The following is a 27,089-nucleotide window of genomic DNA, read 5'->3' on the forward strand; positions in this document are numbered from 1 at the left end:
AATCAAATTCGAAGATGGTATCCCACTGGGGGTAGCCATCCACATGTTACAATACTATATCATTAAGCTATAATATTTTACCAAATGTCCTACTGGACAAATTGTAAAAAGGTAAATAAATAAAAAAAAAAAAATTTTAGCAAATGTAAAATTGAAACGAGAAACGCGCAAGGATTCTTTTTATAATAACATTACGTTCAAACTCCAAATATCTTTAGCGTCAGAAAAGTACTATTGGATTGGAAATGACCAAAAGGGAGCAGCAGAATTAAAATCACTTCTTTTATCACTCCTGATTATTATATATAAGGTTCTTCACTTTAACCAGCAGAATATATGCATAACCTTCCCTATAAATAACTATTCATAAATAGATAGGCCAAAACTAAAAATCTTTATTGGATACTAAATTCGCTAATTCTAAGAATCTTTATCAGATTTCAGTCTGGAATATCTACATTGCATTTATAGGTCATCTTTTCGAAGCAAAGTTCTTTTTCCTTTTTCATCTTTTTTCCTTTTTCATCTTTTTTCCTTTTTCATCTTTTTTCCTTTTTCATCTTTTTTCCTTTTTCATCCTTTTTCCTGTCTTTACAAGATCCGTTGGCTCTTCGTGCGAGAATCAACATAAAACCACTCAGATGTCTAATCACAAAGCAACACAATGTATTTCTTGCCTTCCTTTTTCCCCTTTCTACCGGTGCGTGTGCGTCAAACGTGAACGGCGCGACACTCATAAACAGTAAGCATTGAATATGCATGTTGCGGCACGTGGACAAATACCTATTACCCTTGACTTTCACCAGTGTATCTTCTCTGGCGGAACCAGAGGCGACTGCACTTGCCTCTTGTCGTAGCATGTGTGTACATATCTCCTGAATCTGATGCACCTGTAGATCGGCCGTTTGTCGTTTCATTATTTTAGTCGTTTGCTCGTAACGAAAGATAATTGTGAAACGGCGCGGCAAGCCGATCTCATCCGAGCTCGGTCGAAGGTTACCGAACGTCGTGGCTACATAAATACAGCGAGTAACGGTTAGCGACCATTCGAAGAGCGACCGAGGTTAAAGTAATTTCAGTCCAGTGCAGCCGTTCAGCTAGTTTTCACTGTGAAACGTACATTCGAATTATAAAAAGTGATACGCAGCGTGTTAATCACGCGACCGAGAAAACGTTTTCTCTTGATAAAACCGATTGAAGAGGAACGCGTATCGGAAGAGATTCATTTCGAGTTTGAAAGTAAGCCCAAAGAGAAATCAAACATGTACACCAACCCGTTTAACCGCAAACACAGTACTATACGACAGATGTTGGACAAGTTACTCGATCCGACGAAAAGATCCATCAGAAGATCGGAAAGTGTGTCGAGTTCCGACAGTGGCAGTTCCAAGGGTAGCAATAGTTCCCTGACCAGATGCACGCACAACCACAGGGGGGTTTTACACTGGGGCAGGAAGTGAACCACCGAGGAAGATAACCAGTGAAATGTTGTGATTCTCTTCTTTCTCTCCGTTTTTGCTTTTTTGTTTCATCCTCTTTGCGTGTCCTCGCGGGAAAGCAAGCCGATAAGAGAAGTCATTAACAGTGCAAGAGATTTCGATCGAGTTTGCTAGCAGTATCAGCAAAGTATGCCGTGAAAAATACCATTGCACGGCATAAAAGGCCGACTTGCTACGACCCCATCGCCGCGGAGGTGACGCGTTTTGAACCAACGCGGGAAGTTGCGACGCGACTTGGTGAAAATACGAAGCCATATATCTACCAGCGAGACCAGGTGTTATTACACCGCGTCGCTCCGCGCCGCGCCTAGCCGCGCCGTCGCGTCGTCAAGATCGATCGTGGCTATTTGCTCGGATCGATGATCAAAGGATATCGTACGAGTCACGGCTACTCGAATGTACGGTAAATATCACAACTGCGATATAAACGTCATTTTTGTTTAGAAGAAATCTAAATGATATTCACTGCGATCAAAATATATGGAGTTGATCACTGAATATTGTCAAATCCATTCAAATGTTACCGAATATCGTATCGAAATACATATAACAACCATATATCGAACTGTAAATTCAGCTTGGATATACATATTACGCACGCATACAAGCGCTATATTTATTGCATATCACATTATTTATTTTGTAGACGAAATTTAATTATACATATACACGTCTATAGCATTGTTAAGACCACCATGTGCCATAATCGTTATAATTTGCAAACGCTTTTTAGTTGGCTCTTAGTTTTATGTTACTAGTCAAAAGTCAGTATTAGTCGCTGAATCTGTACATGAAAAATATGTACATGTTACATGAATCTGTAAATCGACGATAGTATGTTACTTCTAATTTATTTGCTTCGCATGATATTCGAACCAAATAAAAGATATTTATTGAAAAATTAGTTGTTTCGTCCTTCCTCAACTCTTTTCTCATTCTTCTGCATTAGATAACATTCCTCTCATTCTTCTACATTTTAATATAAAATTTTTCACACGATATATGTACTCACATTACAGTCAATAATTGTATGTTAAGCCGTTGAAGAAATATTTTCCATCTATAAATTTAATATTTTACCCATTACTATATTACAAGTTAAACTATTTAAGAAAGCATTTTCTTTTCTTCATACTTTCGCAAATTACATACTATTCGAAACGTATGAAGACCATAGGAAAAATCATGATAACTACATACATATTTGTTAATTTCTTGATTGTAATGTCACTTTGTATCTATACAAAGAAATATTGAAATATATCTCAATATAGAATAGATAAAAATAGGAAGAATCTTTTAAGTCCAATCGAAAGAATTTTTAAATAGAAATTTTTTAAATAAACGACATTTTAATATCTTCTTTTTCGTATGCTGGTAACAAAATTACTTGACAACGTATTGAAATTTCAAAACTGCTACCCTATAACATACAAAAGATGGAAAATGTAACTATGTATCCCCATCTCCTCCTCTATCCCCATATACACTGTATCCATGTATCTGAACGTTTTGATTGACTTGCAATAGCAGTAAGTAAATTTTACCAAATTCGGTAAGTATGCAAATCAAAGAGGAATTAATAACAAAGAGTTATACTATTTTTTTATGAAATTACCAGGAACTATAATACTGAATTATATATTAAAAAATATATGAATATATCAATATATATATTATATATTACTATTTAGTATATAGGTATTTATATAGAAAATTATGGATAAATTAACTTTTATAAGGTAATATCCAATAATAAAATTGGTATGTATGTATCTATGTATTTTGTAGTCATCAAACTTTATAGCATAGATCTACACTCTGTTACTTAACAAACTCTTTATTTTGAAATCCTTTAATTTTCGACACGGAAGACAGATTAAAAGGGCCCCCTATATTTCTGTTTTCACTGTTATGAGTGGAAAGACGTAAGGCAACAATTTGGTATATATTCCTTTTCCCTGTCTTTCATACGATAAATTTTACACAATAAAAGTTGAAATAGCCACTACTAAACTAATAGTTTCTTTTCTATAAAAAAAATCTCGCGCTGTATCGATTAATGTATTAAAAGATACATGATTCCTTTTAAAAGAGCAAAGTTTATCCTCACATAATTCACGCCCACATACAGAATAACTAACATCACAATATGCCTGCCATCAATTCATTCAACTTCTATCTGAAACATTTTTCGCTGCGGGTAATAATAGTAACGTAAACCGATATCTCAATATCAGGTGAGATACTTGGTATGTACGCGCGCGCGTGTGTCTACGTTATATTGTATATGTACATATAAATTGCTTAAATGTAATAGTCAAAACTAAAGTCACTTATTATTAATAAAAATCTTATGGTCAGATACATCTTTCGATCATATTGAATTACACCGTTGATTGTAAATTTCCAAGGAAAATTCAGTTGAATGTAACAAATATGTTCGATTAAATGATTTTATGTGAAGAGGCGTATACGTTGAGTCAATTAAACAGCTATAGTTATAAGTTAGTGCTCTGGAAACGTACGCAATAATAGTAATAATAATAATTCAATGCTGAAATATTTACATATTACGTTATTGGCTTAATTGGAATTCAAACCGTTGCAGACGATTGAGAGACGTTAGTGAGGTCAATAAGATTTATTGTCAATAGTTACCTACAAGTGTGCTTTTGCAACAGCAAGCAATTTTTATTCAAATGATAATTAGATAATTGTCAACTGCAGTGTTGTAAATTCTTTTGTTGTTTTTATCATGGATTATCGTGGATTACAGTTGCTTACATCAGTCCTGCTACATAAAATATTATTTCGAAGTAAAATATTATCTTTCTCGAGTTTGTAAATATGCGTGTATGGTAGAATAAATATCACAGTGTTTCTCTTTAATTTAAATGTGATATGTGAATGGGATTTGATAATATAATGTTGAAAATAGCGATTCTGTTATGGTATACAGGTTGCAATTATTTCTGTGGTCACCTATACCTAATCACCAATACATCTTTTAATAAATTTTAATAAACATTTGTCCTCCAGGCCTCCAAACAGGCCTCCTTCCCTATCGTTAATCATTTTGTCAATGAAGATAATACAAGATAATGAGAAAGGAAGAATTTATGCAATTACACATTTTTATAGGCTTAATTAGAGAAATGAATTTTAAACAGAAATTCACTACTAATCGTAAGTATTACAGTATAACAGTAAATTCATTTATACACATATTTTTGCACATTATGTACATTTTGGTAACTTTGAATTTTCTACAAATACATAAACATTTCCAATCTAATTATAAGGTAGCTATTAAATTAAAAATTTTAATTTCGTTGTATTAAATTTTGATTCGGAATAAATTCATGGTACATTGGCAGAAAATACAGCGAAATATGTAATCTAAAATTCTTATTACATTTATGCATGCATAATACATATTCATACGTAGCAGTCTCCATATATTATACCACCTGCCGTTGGACATAGAGATAGAAATCATTTTTATATGAACAGAAAATTCTGCTTAAATATTAGAAAAATTGTATCGGTCCTACCTAAGAATGTGTTACGAAATATTGAAGAACAAAATTTCATGGTACGTACGAAGGAGATTTTTTGATAAAACATGGTATTGATCCAACACACGTGTGTAAAGGTTCACTTTCCCGGCACATTATAGCGTGTACTAAGGCAGTTCGATCAATCTTGCTACGAGAACGTTCTGGATATCTTTTAACCGGACATTATAATCGCGACTTATTAAGTTTAAATACATATCGCAATTTCCACTAGAAGAAAAAGGAAGAGAAAGACATACTTTTGTACAAGAATACAGTATTTAGATTGCGAGTGTCTATTGGAAACATTTCTGGGAAATTCCAATTACGCAAAAATGTATAAAATTATAATTATCGAAATATAGAAATTTCGAGATATTTAGATTACAAGAATGCTCGAGTACGGAACGGTCGACTTTAAGAAAATAGTATCATAGGCTGTATAATTATCTCATGTTAGATAACGCTATTTAAAATGTAGCGATTTCGTTTGGGACTTGTATAAATATCCGTGTACTGTAAAATGGGAGCGCAACGTAATTTCAAGAAAATAAAACTAAATCGCTTATCGTTTAAAAATGACCATGGATCATCTCATACTAGACTTTGATACATCTGTCGCTATATCATACTTTAATACTGCTGTAATATTAATTCTTCTTCTACATGTATAAATAGGTCTTGTTTAAGTTTTTGCAGATATCTCGGAAACCAAGACGGATTGAACGACGATAACATGCATAGGGAAAAGTTGTCCAGAATGATGACCTTCACAATATATTTCAAGATCATCAAAATCGGTGAGGTGCAGCTGATTCCGAATAATTGACGAATAAACTTACCACGTATTTAGTGAAAGGAGGTACGTTCAATCGAAGGTTAGTGATTTTTTAATTTCATGGACTTTGCCTTAAGGGGAATAACAGGTAATAATTTTAAAAACAAGATTGATGATTCTTTTCCCATACTGTTCAACAATATTTCAGAGAATTACTTTTACTCATATGTAGCTCTAAGTTTACATATTATATCCTATTATAAGTATTATAGGATGATCGAATTTTGATTTGAAATTGATGAATTATTATTTTCGCATGGGAAAGTATCTTTTATCTGGAACTACTTTACAAACGTAGCTAAAAATTGAATAATTGCACAAAAAATAGCAATCTGTTTCAGTTATCTGTACGATTCTCTCTCTCTCTCTCTCTCTCTCTCTCTCTTCAATATGTTCACAGATAACCGTTTTATAACACGAAAATTTAGTTGAAAATATCATGTTGTATCAAAGGAATGTTGTGCCTTTAAAATACTGTTGTACGGGAAGAGAAGGTGAAGTTGTAGAAAATCTACTTCCTCTCAGATTTCTTTAGATGTATCAATCAATATCAATGTCCAGGATGTATGAAAAATAAATGTGACGATTATCAAAGCGAGATTGTACACTGTCTCTGGCTCGGTAGAGATTTGTTCCAAAAAGTTGCAGCAAATTATGTATTGACATGCTGGTCGGCTTTTGAGGCCATCCTGGCCAAAATCGACACACATCGCATTCGTCACACTGCCACATTTGTTTGGCACCGCCAACCAAGAATGGCAACCAAGGTGGCATTGCCGCCTGGCAAATGCCGACGCAATGAGGACGCAGCTTAACGGAGATGTCAACTTCGTACTAGTGCGTATACGATTATTATCGTGTATGGCGCACAAAAATATTTTAATTTTAAGTAATTAACGCATATCGCGCACATACACTAATAACATACTATATAGTTACTATGTAGTTATATGTACTCTACTATGTAGTAACATATAGAAAACTTTTGTGTATCAGATCTCGTAGATCTACAATCTTTTTCTGGCATTATAAATAAACTAGAAGATTTTGTAAATTTGGTGTAATTTTGTTCCATGTTTTTTATATGTTAAAGTAATTCGATATCAAAGAATATTGTTCAAGTTAACGTTTTTGTCATAACCATAACATTTCAAATTTATTTTCAGTACGGTTAATTACATTATTCATTGTTGTGATTCAACATCGTTCCATTTTGTAAAATTACAGTGATTTTTCGTTCCGTCTATTTCTTAAACTTTCCTTTATCTGTTATTGTAAATGAAGGTAAAAAACATAACTTGTATAAATATAAATTATCTTATAATTTCACTCTTTAGCTGTCCAAATGGATTATCCGTTTGTATTATAGTTAATTAGTTTAGGTAATAATCAGGGTGCTAAGGTATCATGCTCTTCATCTTTTTCACTTTGCACGTCTATTTACGAATATCTGCGTGCATGTAAACGTGAAAATTGACACGGTGGATTTTTCATTGAGATACGTATCAGTAATTATCACAAGAGAAAACGTCGCTGTCAGTGTTACTCCGTTTGTTATCTGGGTATGGTCTCATCCTGGCGTCCTGTCATTCGAAAATATCTCGAATTTACATTCGTGAAAATGTACGGCGCTCTCTCGTTCGGACACAAAAGCCTTTCAAATATTTCTGGTAGCCCATGCTCGGTTTTATTCCCGACTGGTTCCAGCATATTGTTCCACAGTAAATTCGCCCCTAAAACCAAACGGCGAACAAATGTCACTTGCTGCGCATTATTAAAACACTGGAATGTACGTAATCGTAGAACAATTGCACGCGTTATGAAATGAAGCTGTTATTGAATTAAATTTCTGTCAAGTCCTCGATTGATTTTTATTAAAATGTTTGTGACGATTCAAATGTATCATTGTATATTTTTGTATAGTTTACAAATAATGTAATATAATACAACATAATATCATGCAAAAATGAAAAAATGCATCGAATACCTTGATAATGTTAAAAGAAGATATTCAAGTGTCGATTTAATCAGTCGGAGCATGATTCTGAACAATCTTTTGCTATATGGTACATGTAACTGATGCGAACGCCGTTCGGCTCTGGTTTCCCAGAGGCATTTACATACAAACAACTGTCATTACCGCTACAGTGAATCTAGAATTGTGGTGTGGCCGAATACGATGACTTAACTCTAACTCGAAATCTATGTAAGCAGACTAACTAAACAGGATATTCCACGGATGCTTTGGATGGAAGCGCATCTGCACGGAAATATTTTCCCAAAATCGATAAGAGCACTACCAATAAGAACCTAAACTAAACTTATACAAGAATATAATATGTATTATAGATATAAGAAAAATAACAGTTATTACGACCGTTGTTATATCCACAACAATTATAATATTCTTTCGGTTCTCATGACTGTTTCATGAACCAAGACCGATTCCGATTTCATAATTGCTTTTAAACCCGTGTTTAAACATCCAAACGTAAAAAATGCAAAGGAAAGCTTGCTATATAAGCTTAAAAAATTTATGTTAACGATAAGTCTCTATCGCTGCCATATATACATATATATATAAAGATTGATGCTATATATAGAATAAAAGGAATATTTCTTGCCAAACATTTCTACTTTATATTAGAGATATCGAATTTTTCGTAAATTAATTTTTTTACGTTTATTACGTAAACTTTTAATAATTGTTTACATATTACTAATAGTTATACAAAGAAAGTTGTATCGGAGCATTCCCCCCTCCCCCTACAACCATTTACTTTATATCATTTATTGCGTTTAAATTAACAATCTTTTTATGTACATTATCCGATTTACAATTAACTGCGTGGATGAGATTGTTGCAAAATCATGACCAACTTCATGTTACGTATACATGTACAGCAAGCGAGAAACAGACACCAGATGCGCTGCCTCGTTGTCAGACCATCCATGACTTCTGATTAACTTATCTTATAAAAAGACTAACTAGTACTTGACTTTGGTGTGGTCGTTGTTAACCGATTTGTACTTTCGTTTAGGATGAATGACGTAGAGTGCAGAGAAAACACAATCGCCGTGTAGGCTTCCAAGATGTAATTTATTCAATTACTTTTTCGGCATAAAATTGAGATACAGATAGCTGAACGTTGAATGGTTACAATGTACGAGCGTTTATTGCCACTACCATACATAAACCATAATTAAATTCATTTATGATATTGAATTTTTGCAAATCTTTAATCAAACATTTGTAAATGAAAATAAATTCCAATTATAAATAATACAAAACCTATACCAAGAGGCGTTTATTCACTTAGCATATACTAGATTTTATGATAGAATAGAATTAAATATTTATAGAATTTATTATAGATATAGAAGAGAGACATAATAAGTATATTTTGTTGATTATCCGATTTTAATAGATTGTAATAAGAATGAAATCATAAAAAAAGTTTCAAATAATTGTGAATCAATGATTATTATGATATATATTTTTGATGAATAATCCTTAGGTCCAAGTTTCCCTTTCTTATGAAATAAACAACAATCAGAAACGTTTGAGCGATATTGTAACGTATTTACGAAGTAGGACATTACTTTGGAAATCTCGTTATCTGACACTATATTACAAAACTAGATTATGGCCGGAAACTTTGAACAACTTACAGTGAGTCTATTAAAATAGAAATTTTATTTCATTATAAATGTTCGTAATTGTATTATTTGTTATTTATATTCCTACCTAATGCATGTCCCTTTTGACTGAAGTGAAAGCAATCGTACGTCACCAGACTAGGGTCAATCGGTGGTGCTCCCTTTGGGTTTGCGTTCGGAGCATTAAATAATTTAATGAACGGTTGCAATACCACCGTAAAATTCGGAGACGTATCGTATCTAAAATAAAAAGAAGTTGGGCATTATTCGAATTGTTTCCAATAAATATTTATCTGAGATAATTATCCGAATAAATTCGTAAACTCGAATATTCTATCAGTCGTATAATTTAATTATTCGTTATTCGATGAAAATTATTCTTTTTATTTATTCGAGTAATTCATTATCATTTGTTTACTATATATGTTCATTCGAATACTTTATTCAAACATTAATTCTAAAATTATTTGAATAATATTACAAATAATTGTCTTCGCTAAATTTTATACTGGAGTCTTTATACAAATACATTCGATTATGCGTGTTACGGATAAAGTTCGTAAAGTACGTGTATACAAACAAAGTCGATTTTGCCCGGGCAATGTCAATACATTGCCGTTGCTCTGTCCAGCAAAATCCGAAGAAATAGTTGAATAGCGAACATGGCCCGCTGTAATCTGAGCAAAATTGCCATTGGCCACCATTAGGTGGACAATGTCGGTAGCTACTATTTCTTTGCGAAGTTTGCTAGGTTTGAAATGGGCTTGAAATGGGCTTTGTGCTTAATGATAAATCCACGTGGGCAGCACAGCGCCAAGTTGTTTCTGTTTCATTAAACGTAAACGCCTTACTACCGCGGTTTATTATATTAGAAAAACGTTAATTTGTGTTTTCATTTCAAGATACTGTTCTCATTTTCGAATGCAAGCTTGATAGCTCGTAGGGAGATTGAGTTTATCACTTTCCGGATTTTATGTTTATCTTGCTTTAATTCAATGAATGTACCGTTAATACTTTCTACTAGTTCTTGCCGCAAATTGACTCTCGTACGATGCACAATCGCTTTCACTGTTCCTCACAGATCTAAAAGTCTAACAGTGATTTAAGATCTAGCGAACTCGCGGGCCAAACAATCTCTCCTCCCGGACCAATCCATCTTGCATTTTTCTTTTTTTTATTATTATTTATTTATTTACATTTTACAATTTGTCCAGTAGGACATTTGGTAAAATATTATAGCTTAGTGATATAGCAATATAGCATGTGGATGGCTACCCCCAGTGGGATACCATCTTCGAACCATCTTTCATGATAAGGTAAATGAATAATATTTCAAATATTCTTAAACAAAGTTTCATATGCTAACGCAAGTTTTCTATTAATTCTATAATTATAAGCAGTTATAAGAAATATTTACCGATTGCTCAATTACAAGCGTACCTTCCTGAATATATTAAAGCTTCGACGGCTTGCTGATAAAGATGCGACATTTTCGAAGCCGCAATGTCCGGTCGATTACCTCTGTGCATGCAAGCACAGTAAAGTGGATGTAATATATGGCACATGGTACTTTGTGGTAACCTAATAGAAACTGTAACATCTATAAGTTAAAGTATTTTAATTAGTGAAATATTTAAAACGACATCTATACGAGATATGTACATACATGTTAGCGACATCGCATTTTCTTAATGATATTACGGCAGATAACCCGCCGCTATTTATGACTGGGCCTGAGTAAGGATCTTGGCAGAATGAATCTTGAGTGAATGTTCAGAAAGTGGATAACTGGCTGCTCGATGTCGCCGAGCAATCAAGTGTCGATATGAATATGACTATTTAGAGGATGCATGTGGTGAGTTTGCGGATGGCAAGCGATCCGACGTCGCATTGCCAAAGAATAGAGATTTTGTCTAGAGGAGGAACGGATTGATGCTCTTTCTTAGACTTAGCGGACTGAGGGGGACCGCATGACATTTATCCAGTATAAAAAGATCTAATATATATATACCTGGTGGCTTACGGAAGTATTTGAATACTTACTGTAGAAATCTTTATACGTACATCATGTGTGTTATATAAAACATATTAAAATTTTAATGATACCGTGATGAAATACGAGAAGTTACGAGATATTTGTTATATGTATGTATGTACTTGATAAATAATTAGTATACAATATGAACAGCCATCTTCAATATACACCAAGCCAAGCTATGTTGTGCTACGTTAAGCTAACGTTAAGTGACCATTTGAGATTTGTCTATGCAAGTCATACGCTGACTGTTTATAGTCCACTTTAGAATAAGGGTAAGGTAAAATGTAATCATGAATCCACAAAGAACAAATAAGCGCGCTGATTATTGCTTATTGACCGATGACTATCAATGTTTACAGTCCCTGTACAAAAACTTACCGTTTGCCCGCTCGATCTTTAAGCGTTCGAGTATTTTTATGGCCCTGTTAGGCATACCTTTCCAATTTTGTTTATTCTCTTAGTTACAGTTTACAATTTTCTCGCAAAAAAAGAAAACGTCCGGTGATTTGATTTATCGTGTTGGAAATAATGGTATATAGCTATTTTCCTAGTGGTCCGTTCAGTTTACGAGCAAGTAGCTGTTGATAGTATACACATGTCTGATTAACGATTACCAGTGCATATTTAGATGGTTCAGGTTCTTTGTGTACAGTTTTCTTAAAATAGATGTATTGCATAATCCAACTGCTAGATTGCATGGGTGGCTTTCTTTTACTCGCTGTTTTTATTTCTCGGCGGAACATGTGGCAATGCAAGATTGAAATGATTTCGATTTTCGAGAATTTTCGACAAGTTAGTCGTCTACCTGAATACATATCCAAGTATTTTACCATGTTCGCTTGTGATATAATTTTATCGTTTAGCAATATAGCAGGAGTTGATTGTTTCTTCAATGCAAATGTGATGTGTTTGGATTTATTTGTTTTCTTTGATTTTAATATTACACTTCTTAAACGAAATTTGAAGTATGCGTAATGTTTGTTGTAAAACTTTTTTTCGTTTTCATTTTTAGCTATTTATAGCAACATCATCCGCAAAAGTTGATAAAGATGTATCTGCTGACGTTGGTTACATACCTGCTGTGTGAAGATTGTACAGCACATATTTACATATGTACAAGCTATGAAAGCAAGAAGTAGGGAACAGCAAGAGGTGACATCTTGATAACGAAACCACTTCTAGATAGACATATAATTTAAATGTCCATACGGCAAACTTCGATAATGATCGGTAACTTGCAGCAAAATCCCGCTTAGCTGAACGTATAGCCACAACCAATTTAATAAAGGGACAAGGCATCGTCGAGTAGCATCAAAGGTATCGCTTGGAGTGTCGCCTCTTGCTGTGTCTTATTGCTTATTCCTTGCTGTAATCGTACCGTGTTGTGTCTCGTATCGGAACAAATAATATACATATACATAAATCCACCTTCAACCGTGTATGAACGTTTCGATGAAACTCATCTTTCCTTCATTAATGTTTCACTTGTACAAATATTATCCGATTCACTTCACACGTTCTATTATGCACTACGTCATAAAATTAAAGAATCACTGAATTTTGATCAAAAAAATTGTCGATGTGTATTTGAACTGATGTAACTTTATGAAAACAAAGAGATCGTACAGTTTATTTCATTTTCAAGGCTAAATGGTGAAGTCTGCACTCTCACATTCTTGAACTTCACTTTTTTGAAGATTGTTGCAAAACAGCATGGGAAATTCAAGTCGCTTTTTCCCTTTCCAAATTTTACGAATTCAAGCGACTCTACGTGGTTTGAAAAAATCTTTTTTAGCAATTCGTTTTAAGGACACACGAGACACAAGATCGACCGTGCAACGTGCAACTTCTTCGTGGTATACCCTGGGATGTTCTAATGTTAGCGACACACTTTTCGTTTAAAGTGCTATAAATCGTTTAAAAAAGATTGTACAGTAATTTATTAGAGGTTGTTGTAGAGATCGTTGCATCGAGAGGGACTTCTCTTCACAAGGTCACCCTAAAACGCTGCTATTTCATGACGAAGGCGCTCATAAGTTCAAGCAATTGTACGTATTATAAAAGCTCTATTTCTATCATTTTCTTTTTATAATATAGGATTTAAAAATTTCCTTATACTTTAGACTATTATTATAAACGTAGAACTAGAACTATGGAATATTTATTTCAAATTATAATTTTGAATTAAATTAATGTGATTTTATGACATTCCCTATTTATATATTCACCATTTTTATAGTTGTGTTGTATCCTGATCCTTGCAATAAATTAGCCGAGTTTTTCTCTTTAATTTTTTAAATTTTAAGTTGCACCTGTTTTAGGTTGCAATATTAGACGAAGATTCCATTTGAAACGTTCAAACCATTCTTTTTCAGAATTATCGTAAACATTACCTATGACTGGCACAAGATTGACTAATGTACGAGGTAGAACAATTTTCAAGAAGTCCAACGTCCTTCGCAGATGAAGAGCGTAGCGAAGAGGCGAAAATTGTACACGATTGAAACATTCCGCGGAGCAAATATCGTTTGCGCCGAAGAAGATTGTAATCAGCTATAACACAGAAATATTCAAACTTGTTATTTTAAAAGCAAACGTATCAAGTAAAGTTTATTTCGTTCTGCATACATATATTTCCTACTTATCACTGTAGTAAACACTGCAAAATATCTGATATACTTCGTCTATTCAAGGTTATGTGTTAACCTTTTAAGAATGCGATTGATTCATGCAAGTTGTCAAGTATAGTACTATAAATTTCGCATCTTAAATGTAGTAATAGCTCACCCAATTGATTAATATTTATTTTCTATAAAATGTTGAAAGTATGTACGTATGTCTTTTTTCTTTTTTTTTTTTTCTTTTTTAGTTGACACCAGAAACGCAAAAATAATTAATTTTTAAATCGTTCATTTGGAATTTTTCGTCATGTTTCATCAAATTATTAAGAGGTAAAGCTTTGGGTCAGGTTCTTTTATTACTGCCTGTCACGTGAATATTATGTAATATTTCACATACCTTCCACTGCTTCTTTATGTTTATTCTTCGATCCCTTTTGATCCTCTGAACAAGAATCCGAGCTTGTTGTAGCGCATCTTCCGTAGCAGCGACAGGAAAGGCTACATTTAGTTTCGCCTTCGTTGAGATAAATTCACCTGTGCCCGTTGAATATCCTATTAAATTGGGATTGAACACCTAATACAATAATACAGAACAATTATATGCAATGATACAGTACATAGTAATTGTCGATTTTGTAAGGAATTTTTGCAAATAGCAGTTTCTCGACACATTAGTCGACCCGCCACGATATCGACAATGAGAAGAGGGTCGCGGCGCAAAGGGTGCGGTATTGCGCCAGAGCCTCGAATTATTAGTATTTGGAATACTTTGGAATAATCCAGAATCCAGAAAATTCCCGAAGATTCGTAAATCGTTCGCGTATAAATAGGGCGCGATCAACCGTCGGGCAACGCCATGCACCGCAATGTGCCGACGATCGGTACATACGTTAGATATTTAATTTCTAATATAAATTCTAACCATGTGTTAATGATATTTATTAATGCTACCGTACTATTCATTGAAATTACGATAAAACTACAGTGTAGTAAGGATACAGAGAATCGTAGATATTTTTATTAAATTCATACGCACTAAAAAGAAAATTTTTCTTGAAAAGTGAGTTTATAAAAGCGGTCAAAGATCGAAACATAAATATATTCCTAAAGTATTCGAAACAATATCTATACCAATAATTATATCAGAGTTTCATTATCTTTAAATCAGAATAAATGTCTACTGTACAATAATAACAATGCGTGAGCATGCATCGTGAAAAACATGCGTACATTGCGTTTCCCTTCAATTTGCTAAATTGGATTCAAGGAGAACGTAAATTTAATGCGTTTAATACCTTTAGCAAATTAGGAACGGTTAAGAATCGTCTCCAATCACCTTGACCACCCACACACCAGCTAACTCCACGTGCTTCTATAAATGTTCCTACTGCAAACTCTTCTAGAGCTCCGCTTCCTGCGACCAACGAATCGCCCAGTCCACCGACTACATCTATATCACCAGGTCGTAAACGATGCACACTGTCAGGGGGTGATAATGATCTAAGGTAAAAGAATAGGGAATAAGAAGGATAATTGAAAATTATTGCTACTATTGTTACGCATAACGATTACTATACATACTATGTACTATGTGCATTTGTAAGTCGCAACAAAATATCTTGTATACTTAAATATTATAGTCTTGTCTCGAAATAAGTAACACGCTCGTCATTGACCAACTGTTTATTACGAGTCAGGCAGGCAAGAGAGAAAAAAGAACGAAGTCTCCAGAGTGTCGAGATAGCGGCAAGTCATAAAGTGATCGGCCGGGCAGTCTTCTATTTTAAACGACGTTTCTGTTTACTCGATCGTAAAAATTTGTGGTCCCTCGCTTTTACGGACCTCTTACTCGTTCTCGGATATCTCACTTTCTCTCGGCGACTTTAAATAAAGAAGAGGAAACAGATAGTTGCTTATTTCGAGTCAGGAACTAGTTGTTTACTTCGGGGCAAAAACTATGTACCGATATTATTTAAATAATGATAAACCAGACTGATACCTAAGCTGTTGAGGATTAAGAAAATATTTCTGTATTACGAACTCATTGGAGTTCATTTATCGCAATATTATTTGATGTATTTTACTAAAGATTTATCGAAATTTATCTACTAAAAATTATTTTTTACTAGCCAAACAAATTTTCGTAGTAAATTTTTCAAAGTTTCGGCCTTCTGTTTTGAAAATTATAGGAGGTAGGTAGATTGTTAAATAAATAAGTAAATAAATGAAGGTAAAAATCTAAATATTTCAAAATAGGAACTATATTTAAGGATTGTTGTAATTTAAATAAAATACAAACTCGTATATCATTGATTTCCATTGATTAATTAATTCTTGAAATTATTTACTATTACAATACTTGATACGACAGTAAGTAACGAAACTGAAGAAACATACTAGTAAACTTTAATTGCTTTTATAGACTTTTGCTTTTAATATTTTCTGTTTCTCTTCTTTCTATCTCTTCTTTCGTTTCAATTAATGAAGTATATTACACATACATATGTACGTGGTTATACATTATACATACATATAAATAAGCGATCCATAATAATTGTAATAGCACTGATGCGATGAGATGCTACATTAACATTATATTATATTATAGTATATAGTGCGTTATGCTGTACTATGATAAGGCATGTTTCGGTGAAGGATCTTAATTAAAAAGGTGTTGATCGAACATACCTCCCAAATTGTACATTACACGGAAATGGCACATGGTCAGGAACACGAGGTTGACTTCTTATGCCACCATATATCACAGGATACACAATTCCATTTTTGTCGACATCATCCTAAGGAGACAATCTTTTTTATATTTAATTATTTATTCTATGTCCAGAACATCTATCTGCACTTTTCTTTATTATTTGAATGTAATTACTTTTAATAAAATGCGTCTATACTTATGCATTACACATACACGTATGTATAATATACATTCGTTACACAGCATATTCGGTAACAGGTGTCAGGAAATTTAAGGAGTGATTCTTGCAGTCGAAATAAGACGAATGTCAAGAATAAAAAAAAATTACATCCTCGGCTTTGTCTTTGTAGGTATTAATAATTAAACATTAGCCGAAATATCTTGAGTGTGCGAGCAAACCTCCTTACACGAACTGCCCATATTGTATCGTTCGATTTGACGATCCCTATGCACCCCGTTGCTTAAGCTGTCTTACTTTCGTTCGTCGGATAGAAGGTCTGCTCGCGTGCAGGGGTATTTTGGCCTGTTTCTTTTTGGCTATATTCCCTGACACCTGTCACCGAACACCTATTTATACATATAAATATGTCGGAGCGGACATTAGAATTAGGGTTAGGGGCGTGAAACGAATCTTCGTTTGGGTTACACGTTGTCGTTATGCAATAGAGAAGACATTGACTAGTGCAAATACGATTATTATAGAGCCGGACAAGTAACCGTGGTAGTTAGGCACTCGAGAAACTAATGACAATGATCCTAGGTTCAATAACGAATCCGCGGTCGACGGGATGATAGATGAACGTACACACAAAATCTAAGTCGGATGCGTGATATTCACTGGTCGTAAAGGGTTACTCCTTTCATCAGTGAGATCGCGAACGAGAATGCCTTTCCCGTCCCGATGATGCCACAGAGGAAAACTATAATGGGGTGTGTCTAAGGATACGAGATCATCGGATTCGTCGAGAAAAGCCTTCGTTCAGAAAGTAAGGGAAATTGACGTTGCTGCTAATTGGTCAATCTCCATATCGGTGGTTAGAAAAAGATGCTAGTTGCCCTCGAGGGAAAGTTGCTAGTGGGAGACGCCGTTCGTTGAAAAATAGGTCTCTCCTATTTTCCCGTAGCTGGGACAAAGACTGTTTGTTTGAAGGACTTTAGTCAACTAAATCCTAAGATTTATGACGGGCCCTCAGGCTAGCTGAACATGTACTGCGGAGACGCATCGACATCTGGCAATCATCTTGCTCGAAGAATAGGGTCTGCGTGTGGCGAGCCACGGGACAGAAACCGTTGGAATGTTTACTGTCGCGTGTCGCCACGAATATTTCCTTTAAGGAGAGCTATAGAATTACTCCATACCTTTGCTAGGCAAAGCGTTCATCCCGTGACCGCGGCTACGTTCGGCGACTGACTGTCGCCTTGAGCCCAAGCTCATTATCACAACTCTCGAACAATTACAAACGGGTTGAATAACTACAATTGTTCAATTACAGCTATAGTAGACTCTAGGTTACAATGTTGCGGGATTATCCAAAATTCCAAAGGCTCCGGTGTTCTTTCATCTCCAACATATATAACATTTTTCTCTATTAAATTTATAAGTTTTCTTTCGCTATAAAATTTTATATAATTAATCGCAATTAATTACAATTCATTATTAGACCTGGGCACAGCCAGAAATTCATATGGTTTAATGATCGATTCAACATGTGAATTTGCTTGTGTCTAGTAGTAGTTGTGAATTAAATTATAATTAATTAAATAAAGTTAGAGTTAGTTACTCGTTATACATTACGTATACATATTATGTTACATATTAGGTTTCCCTATAACGATAACGCGAGAGATACGTATAGCAGTATAACGGAAAATAACATGCATCTTATTTTATTTTTAAAGAATAAAAGCGAAAACCTCCTCGAATTACTTTACCCTTTATAATCTATAAAACGAATTGAAAACCGACCGAGAATATAACAGATAGATTCTATAGAATGAATAGAAAACGAATAGAAAATAATGAACAACCAAGGAAAGATAATGACTTTGTTGCTAGTGATAAAAGTGACTATTTGGAGATTACAAACGAGAAACATAATAAATCATATTTCTTATTTTTTGACAGGAGAAACAACTGTTCTCAAGGGTTCGATATATTCGATATGTACTTGGTTTGGCAGTTTCATCCTCTTTAAAATATTGCTTGTTTTAATAATTATATCTTGAACGTTCTTAAAACTTGGTCAAGTCATCATAGTTATTGTTAGAAAACTTACATCCTTGGACCTGACAAGTTTGTTTTCGTTTCCACCTACGTCGTATTCAAATACTCCCGTTTAATTTTAAAGACACATTTTAAAATGCAAAAATAAAAGAAAACTGTACTTATCACGTTTCCTTCGTGTGATTTTCATTCCATATCATTTCAAATATGTAATTACCTAAATGTTTCTGATTTAAATTAACAACTTCTCGAATGACTCTACCGTATACGTATACCGATAATTTACTTTCAACGAGCATCATATAGAAGATAGAAAAGTTTCAGTTAATAGCAAAGAAGAAATTTACGTGCGCTCGTTTGTCACACTACTACTTACGGTTAGCGAATTTTTTATTATATTCTCGTTCTTATTCTAGCGCGAGTTCTTCAACGAGGCATAAAAGTTCCGATGCGTATTATTTTGCGAGCATTTGCGGTATCATGTTCGATGTAAACATGGCACCATCAGTTTCGATAGAATTTCATCCTATACCAACCGTCATTTTAGTGGCAACGAGTTTAGCACATATAAAATACAATGCACGTCGCGGCGGTTGCTTTCCTTCATTTGCATTCTATCGCATCGTGGCTTAAATACAGGTCGCAAATAATTTACGGACGCCCGTGCCCGTGCATGAAAATGGACTGACTGAACATGAGACCGAACAAACACGGGGAATCCGGTCTAGTTTGTTCTTTCAAAGAAAAGTACTGGCCTTTCACTAAATTACTCGGCATGCAAAGCACTCTTTCGTTTCTTTGGTTGTCTAGTCGTTCTTCCGGTTTAACGTAACATGTACATAGGTTGCACTGTCGCGTTAACATGCAACATTCTGGCGCGGAAACAATGAAACCGATCAAAATTCAGCAGTAACATGGTTGATAGTCAAGTTGATATCATTCAGTTGAATCAACCGATATATTGTAGAATAAATAATACTTTTTGTATTAACCGAACATTGATCGATCAATGGATTAGACGAATGAACGTGACACGAATCTATGGAGCGAGTGGACTTATTATTAGTATAGTAGCTGTTGAACGTGGTTGCGAGGAGAAAAATAGTTTGCGGAAGTAAATAATTGTAATTAATTGTAATTTTGGTTTGTGAAAGTAAATATTGTATTGCACAAAAGATTGTATTGGCTCAATCTAATTATCATCTATATTTATTTCATTATACTGCTACAATTCGAAATCTATTTCAACTTTCCAAGTATCTACAATCTACAATATTTGTATAAACAAAAAAAAAAAAAAAAAAAAGAAAAAAGAAAAAATGCATGTGTATATTTTTTAAAATTATGTGCAGTCTGTAAATTTCTGCACTTTTATGCATTTATTGGAAATTTGGAGGCTCTATATAGAAGCGTATAAATGTACCGAATGCATGTAATATCCAAAAATATGTTCTTATCGGAAATATGACCACCATCTATGGCATTAGGCATTCGAAGTCCAATCATTGCATATTGCTATCTAAATATTAATTGATCGACGCCTTTCAGTCAGTTCCCAGTGCCAATTAATTCTTTTACATAACACAGTAACAAATTTGATAATGAAATAAACAAGTTGTACGAGTCAATTTTATAAATTACCAGCTGATTGTTCTATTCGATATCAAGTCCAAAAATTGAGCAATTAAAATTTATAACCTATAACTTGTCATTCGTTATTAATATACCATTATCATGAATAGCTGATAAAGCGCAAGAGGACCGGGATATCCCATTATTTATAAAGCGTAATTGATGTTTATTAATTATAAAAAAAAAACCTCGTAAAGGCACGATATTTCTACAATTTTGTAATTAAAATTAATTTAAAAAATTAATTTTGTAGGAGGAGGATTATTCAAGTGTTTTAGTGGGCCTTAGCGAAAGGACTTACCCTTCCTGATTGAAGCATGTTTCGCAACAGGTCCACGAAAGAACCCGCGACTGCTGGCAATAGTATTAAGATCAACGGCGGATACTTGGTTTCGATTCTCATGATGCAGCGCACGAGAATCAAAAGATTTGCTAAAAATTTCGTGCTATTTTTTCAATGCTTTCCTTTTGAGGTTTCAAGGTTTATAGTAGCTCGAGAGATTTATTTCAACGAATGAAACTTTCTCTTCTTTCTTTGTATCGATGTCGTTACCGTTGCCGAAACCTTGAACTCGAGCTTCCTTCAAGCATGTCCTGGTTATTTCACGTGACATACGGTCTTCGAAGAAAACTGCAAATTGCATTATTATATGCTGGAATTTTATATACAACAGACGAGGGAAAGTATTTCAACGAAATGAAATTTTACAAGTTACAAGCCATCTGATTATCCTTTTGGACAAAAAAAGCAAAGTAAAATAAAATTGATACTTATAATCTATAATTTGTAGTTTACCGATTCACTAACATTATCAGTTAATAAATTATCGTGCAAGAGTCAAACTAAGATCAAAGTACTTAAACTATCAAACTGAAAATTAATCAAATTATGCAAACCTTTCGTGCTTGTTAACTTTTCTTTTGTTAAACTTTGCAAATAACAAACAATCTACAGAAAATTTCGTGTCCTATAAATTGTTTATTAATCGAATTTGCGAGTTGATTAAACGGAGCTAATAACAGTTTGGCATGCGTGACGCGTAAAACTTTCTATTATTCCTGAACTATTCCTAAACGAACAATCGTGAAATTCGATGAATCGCGCTGACCCTCGAATAATGGAATAGAACAGCAAACATTCAAACGATATTACATAACGTATATAAAGATATAACGAGAATTATAGAAGACGACGTTTTTTGCCAACATTTAACATGCTTTACGATACCGTACGAGTACGAAGTGTTTTGTTTTTATGGATGAATATATAGAACTTGGTCATTTACACATTCGCTGTCGCATCTTAAAGTATACTTAGTTACTAAAACCTTATTGGTAATTTGGTGAAAAACTATTAACTTCTATATCAAATACTGAAGTAGCTGCTACAGTAAACTAACTATAAATGCTTTCTTAAACTGCTACCACTTGTATAAGCTTAAAGTCAAGTACTTTTTCAAATTACTGTATCAAATTATAAATTCAGTCGAAAATTCTTTCGACAACCTGATCTCCCTGGAATTTTGTCGGATAATTTTTTAACAAGAATGGATAAGATAATCCGTTATTTCCATATGGCACGATATGTCACGAAGCGATACAACCAGTCGCCTTAACCGAAGGAAAAAATTGTTTATATGTTTGGAAATATTAACTTTTTCCATCCATCTTTGTTAGAATCTTTTGGCATCATTCGGTGAGTGCTATCTAATCTAAAAGTTACAAATCTTTATTCTGTCACCTTGTACCGTTGTATCAGCAATAATTGCTCGAAATGTTTTTTCGCATAAATGAACGGGACGAATATGATATAAAAATTCGATATGTCCATGATTTATCACATATTCTTAAAGTAATCTTGTTGCACAGTGATGTTATTGTGAAAAAAGTGTACAATAGTTATAAATAGTGTCTAAAATGGGCATTAATATTTGTAATATTTTGATGAATGCACACTGAAACACGACATTAGTAGACATTCGAGACAGAATAATTAAACGATTACTAGATTCTGAGTTCCTGATTATTAATTTCATAAAACATTATGCTCTGTCCTAATGAAAGATTAAAAAGGTATTTACATGGAGAAACTACAAAGTTTATATTTAAAAAGGAAATGACAAAAACGATACATTTGTGTAGGTCCATGGTAAATTCCAATTTTCTTGCTTATCATAATTGTTTCATAATGCATTAGCATATTATCTAATGCAGTTTATAAGATATACTTTAATATTTTCTATGTTTAATATGTTTCCTTTTTAGTTTTCTTTTAGTTTTTGCATACACGTTACTTCTTAACAATAGAAATTCTCAATTTCAAATTTATACATTCAATTATATACATACATACGTACGTACGTATATGTATGATATTCATAATATGTGCATAAACGATCATGTTTTTCATTTAAAGAAAAAACTAATATGTATATACAACGTAAGCAATAATACTTTAAAGCCGGAAATAAGATTTACTTGTAAGAGATATGAATTTAAAGATAAATATCGTTTTTATAAAACAATTTCGTATTATTTGTTGAATTATTATGAGAAAAGAATTTATGTATGTACTAAATTTAAGATTGTAAAGCCATTACTGTCGATAAATGTTATTTTTAGTATATACATTACTTTATAGGAAAAGTTAAAATAGGACAAACCGTGCAAATCTCGTTTAAAGGATAAGAAAACATTCCACATCCGCATCTAAATTAGCGTACATAAATTCTACAAACGGTGACTTACACATCAATGAAAAATGTAACTTCTCCGTGTATCAATATCTTGCAGTCGTTTCAACCAAAACTAGGCCCGACGATGTTTCATTTTAATTTACACCCGAGCTTTCAAGAGAAATTCATTCGTGATTCCTTAAGCTTCTTTACACTGTTTTCACATCCATGTTCTTTTAATTATAATACTATACTATACTATACTACAATAATAATAATAATAATAATAATAATAATATATAATACCATCGGCTTTAACGCAATGATTGATCATTTTCACTTCTTCTTCACTAAATTTTAATCGCGCACTTTCTCACTGTTTTTAATTTTCTTTATACGAACTATAATGTTGCCTGCATTAAAAAACTGCAAAGAAAATATCACAAAAATATAGAGGGAAAAAATAATCTTCGTTATTTCCACTACAAGCAAGAGATCGTATACGACATGAACGAAGTCAGTGGAAGAAACGTACATATGTACTACGTATATCCGTCGTCGGTAACCCCTCTACTTTTCAACTAAGCGAAACACCTGCGTTCTTTTGTATTCTTACACGGTAGTAATCGTACGTGAGTACGAGAGCTATGTAACCATTTATCGCGTATCCTCGTATCGTATCGACAACGCGTATCAATTTGACGGGCAAAAATGTATACCCGTTTTTGACGTACGTATTCTCCCGATTCGTGTCACCATTGCGTATCAATTTACTATTAATTTATAACTTTTTAAACTATCAATTTATAACTTTTAAACTATTAATTTATAACATTTAAACCATTCATTTATAACATTTAAATTATTAATTTACAACATTTAAACTATTAATTTTCAACATTTAAACTTCTAATTTGTAATATTTGAGCCATTAATTTACATTTAAACTAACCATTTACAATATTTAAACTATTAATTTACAACATTTACACTATAAATTTACAACATTTAAACTATTAATTTGTAACTTTTGAACTATTACTTTAAAACATTTGAGACATTAATTTATAACTTTTAAAAACCACTTCTTATGGTATCAGCAAACCTTTTCTGTTTGATCGATCGTCGGCAGCTCGCTAAGTGTATACCAACAAATGTATGTCGGAGATGAAAGGAAAGCCGAAACCTTTCCTTGGAAATTTTGGGAATATCCTCTAGTACTCTAGCCTAGATTTTATCATAGCTGTAATTGTTCGAGATTTGTGATAGCGAGATTGGGTTCGAGGTGACAATTGGTCGCCGAACGTAGCCACGGTCACGGGATGGACGTTTTGCCTAACGGAGGTCTGGAGTGGTTGTATGGGTTTTCCGAGCAATTTGGTTGTGGCGGCATGCGGCCTCGGGAGCGGGCCTAGCCACGTGTGATGTTGCCTCGGAGGTGCCGATACAATGGGACATACATTGTATTAATGATCAAACTCCAGGCAGAAACTGCCTAGCAACGGCGTTTGGAACCTTCTCGATGCTTCCAAATGGGTATAAAATACAAATGCAATCGTACAGCGAGCAAAATCTCCACGAGGCTGGCATTCGTGCGATTGCCTTGGAGAGTGACACATCGAGCATTTTCAACAATCGTGTTTTGCGTCTAAGATTAGTTTACGCTTAGTAAAGAGTTATCTCGTTGACCGTGGATTCGTTTGAACCCAAAAACATTGTTAATAGTGTTCATTAAACTTATTATTCGTACAATTTATTATTCACTAACTTTATTATTCGTCAAACTTATTATTCGTTAGACTTATTATTTGTTAAGCTTTCTGATAGTCTTGTATATGCGTGTAAATATAATCTCGGCTTTGTGAAACAATGGCTAATTCACGTGAAGAGTTGTTACGCGCCCAAAATTCCAATTATAACCCGACATATATACGGAACACATGACACGCGCGCGAGCTCATTTCCGTTTCAACTACGGTACCGTGAAGATCAAAAGAAATGAACTTTTATGAATTATATTACCAGTTTGTAACATTTGCGCTATTAGTTTATAACACTTAAACTATTAATTTACAAAATTTAAACTATTAATTTGTAACAATTTAGTATTAATTTGTGAATTAACGCCCGAATTCACGGTTTGCTTCGTGGGGCGGGGCTGGGTCACTTTAGATTGTTCGACACGACCCGCAATTTTTCAACTTTGACCTCAATTTATAGCAAAATCGCCAAAGATATATGATTCTTGTTGGTTTCAATGAATTCCGTGGACTTCAATTAATACATTGATATACAATAGTTTGTCCATATCAGTTTGCATATATCTGTCGGATTAGCACTGGGAGTAGAGTTGTGGGCGTCAAATGAATCTTCACGAGAATTAGCCATTGGTACGGTACACACAGGTGTAGTTTATTGCAATGATAGAATTATTACAGTCTTGACAATTGATCACGGCGGTTTGGCACTCGCGACACTAGTGACGATGGTCTCAGGCTCAATAACGAATCCGCGGCCAACGGGATGACAAAAGAACGTACTCACAAAGTCTAAGTCTGATTCTTTGTTAGTAAAACGTGAAATAACCACTGATCGCGAAGATGTTACTCTTTAATCGATGAGATCGCGCGAGAGAATGCCTTTCCCGTTCCGATGATGCCGCAGAGGAAAACTATCACGGGGTGTGTCTAAGGACGCGAGATCATCGGATTCGTCGAGAAAAGCCTTCGTTCGGAAAGTAAGGGAAATTGGCGTTGCTGCTAATTGGTCAATCTCCATATCGGTGGTTAGAAAAAGATGCTAGTTGCCCTCGAGGGAAAGTTGCTAGTGGGAGACGCCGTTCGTTGAAAAATAGGTCTCTCCTATTTTCCCGTAGCTGGGACAAAGACTGTTTGTTTGAAGGACTTTAGTCAACTAAATCCTAAGATTTATGACGGGCCCTCAGACTAGCTGAACATGTACTGCGGAGACGCATCGACATCTGGCAATCATCTTGCTCGAAGAATAGGGCCTGCGTGTGGCGAGCCACGGGACAGAAACCGTTGGAATGTTTACTGTCGCGTGTCGCCACGAATATTTCTTTTAAGGAGAGCTATAGAATTACTCCATACCTTTATTAGACAAAGCGTTCATCCCTTGGCCGCGGCTGCGTTGGGCGACAGACTATCGCCTCGAGCCAAAGCTCACTATCACCAATCTCGAACAATTACAATCGGATTGAATAACTACAATTGTTTAATTACAGCTATAGTAGACTCTAGGTTACAATGTTGCGGGATTACCCAAAATTCCAAAGGCTCCGGTGTTCTTTCATCTCCGACATATCTATAAATGTTAAGTAAAGCTGACGGGACCAGCTTTGGCCCTAATTTTGTACTCTTTTCGATTTTTCTCAAAAAGTAGAGGTCTGACGCGAATTCTGACCATCGCACGTAATTCTGTAGACATTTTTCTATAAGAAACGTTCATAGCGCGAATCAAAACATTTTTCAATTCCGTATAGGAAAAAGGAATAGTCATGCAGGTTCGTCGGAGAACAACGGCGCGCGTAAGGAACATGCACGAAGAAAATAGTGTTAGGTTACGTTAAATTTTTAAAATGGACTGACAAAAGGCCGGTATGTATGCTA

General features: G+C 34.1%; 1 protein-coding gene and 1 long non-coding RNA gene across 5 annotated transcripts; one reads left to right on the forward strand and one right to left on the reverse strand.

Annotated features, from left to right (window-relative positions):
• The first annotated feature begins 523 nt into the window (after nucleotides 1-523).
• On the forward strand, nucleotides 524-6,951 carry LOC117159415 (uncharacterized). Of its 2 annotated transcripts, none has more exons than XR_013059861.1 (2): nucleotides 524-1,902; nucleotides 5,738-6,951. It is a non-coding gene; the product is annotated as an uncharacterized LOC117159415 (long non-coding RNA). The 2 variants fall into 2 exon arrangements; XR_013059862.1 differs by having other exon boundaries at nucleotides 5,750-6,951.
• A 117-nt stretch (nucleotides 6,952-7,068) lies between these two features.
• On the reverse strand, nucleotides 7,069-23,966 carry LOC117159414 (phospholipase B1, membrane-associated). Of its 3 annotated transcripts, none has more exons than XM_033339230.2 (10): nucleotides 23,767-23,966; nucleotides 23,534-23,674; nucleotides 21,087-21,416; nucleotides 16,905-17,014; nucleotides 15,512-15,716; nucleotides 14,614-14,790; nucleotides 13,989-14,148; nucleotides 10,998-11,157; nucleotides 9,646-9,797; nucleotides 7,069-7,630 (listed from the first exon to the last, which is right to left on the reverse strand). In XM_033339230.2, the coding sequence occupies exons 3-10, from the start codon at nucleotides 21,186-21,188 to the stop codon at nucleotides 7,452-7,454; spliced, it is 1,245 nt and encodes a 414-aa protein (XP_033195121.1). In that variant the 5' UTR covers nucleotides 21,189-21,416; nucleotides 23,534-23,674; nucleotides 23,767-23,966; the 3' UTR covers nucleotides 7,069-7,451. The 3 variants fall into 3 exon arrangements, with proteins under 3 accessions (XP_033195121.1, XP_033195122.1, XP_076479751.1); XM_076623636.1 differs by lacking the exon at nucleotides 7,069-7,630 and adding an exon at nucleotides 8,650-9,576; XM_033339231.2 differs by lacking the exon at nucleotides 23,534-23,674.
• Between the last annotated feature and the right edge of the window lie 3,123 nt (nucleotides 23,967-27,089).

Source organism: Bombus vancouverensis, chromosome 1, assembly GCF_051014615.1.
Source record: "Bombus vancouverensis nearcticus chromosome 1, iyBomVanc1_principal, whole genome shotgun sequence".
Classification (NCBI taxonomy): Eukaryota; Metazoa; Arthropoda; class Insecta; order Hymenoptera; family Apidae; genus Bombus; species Bombus vancouverensis.

Coding starts and splice junctions, on each gene's coding strand:
- LOC117159414 (XM_033339231.2), bottom strand. CDS start 21,188: ATGAGAATCGAAACCAAGTATCCGCCGTTGATCTTAATACTATTGCCA. Junction 17,015..21,086: donor ACATGCTTCAATCAGGAAGG/GTAAGTCCTTTC, acceptor TTGTCTCCTTAG/GATGATGTCGACAAAAATGG. Junction 14,149..14,613: donor ACATAAAGAAGCAGTGGAAG/GTATGTGAAATA, acceptor TCTGTGTTATAG/CTGATTACAATCTTCTTCGG.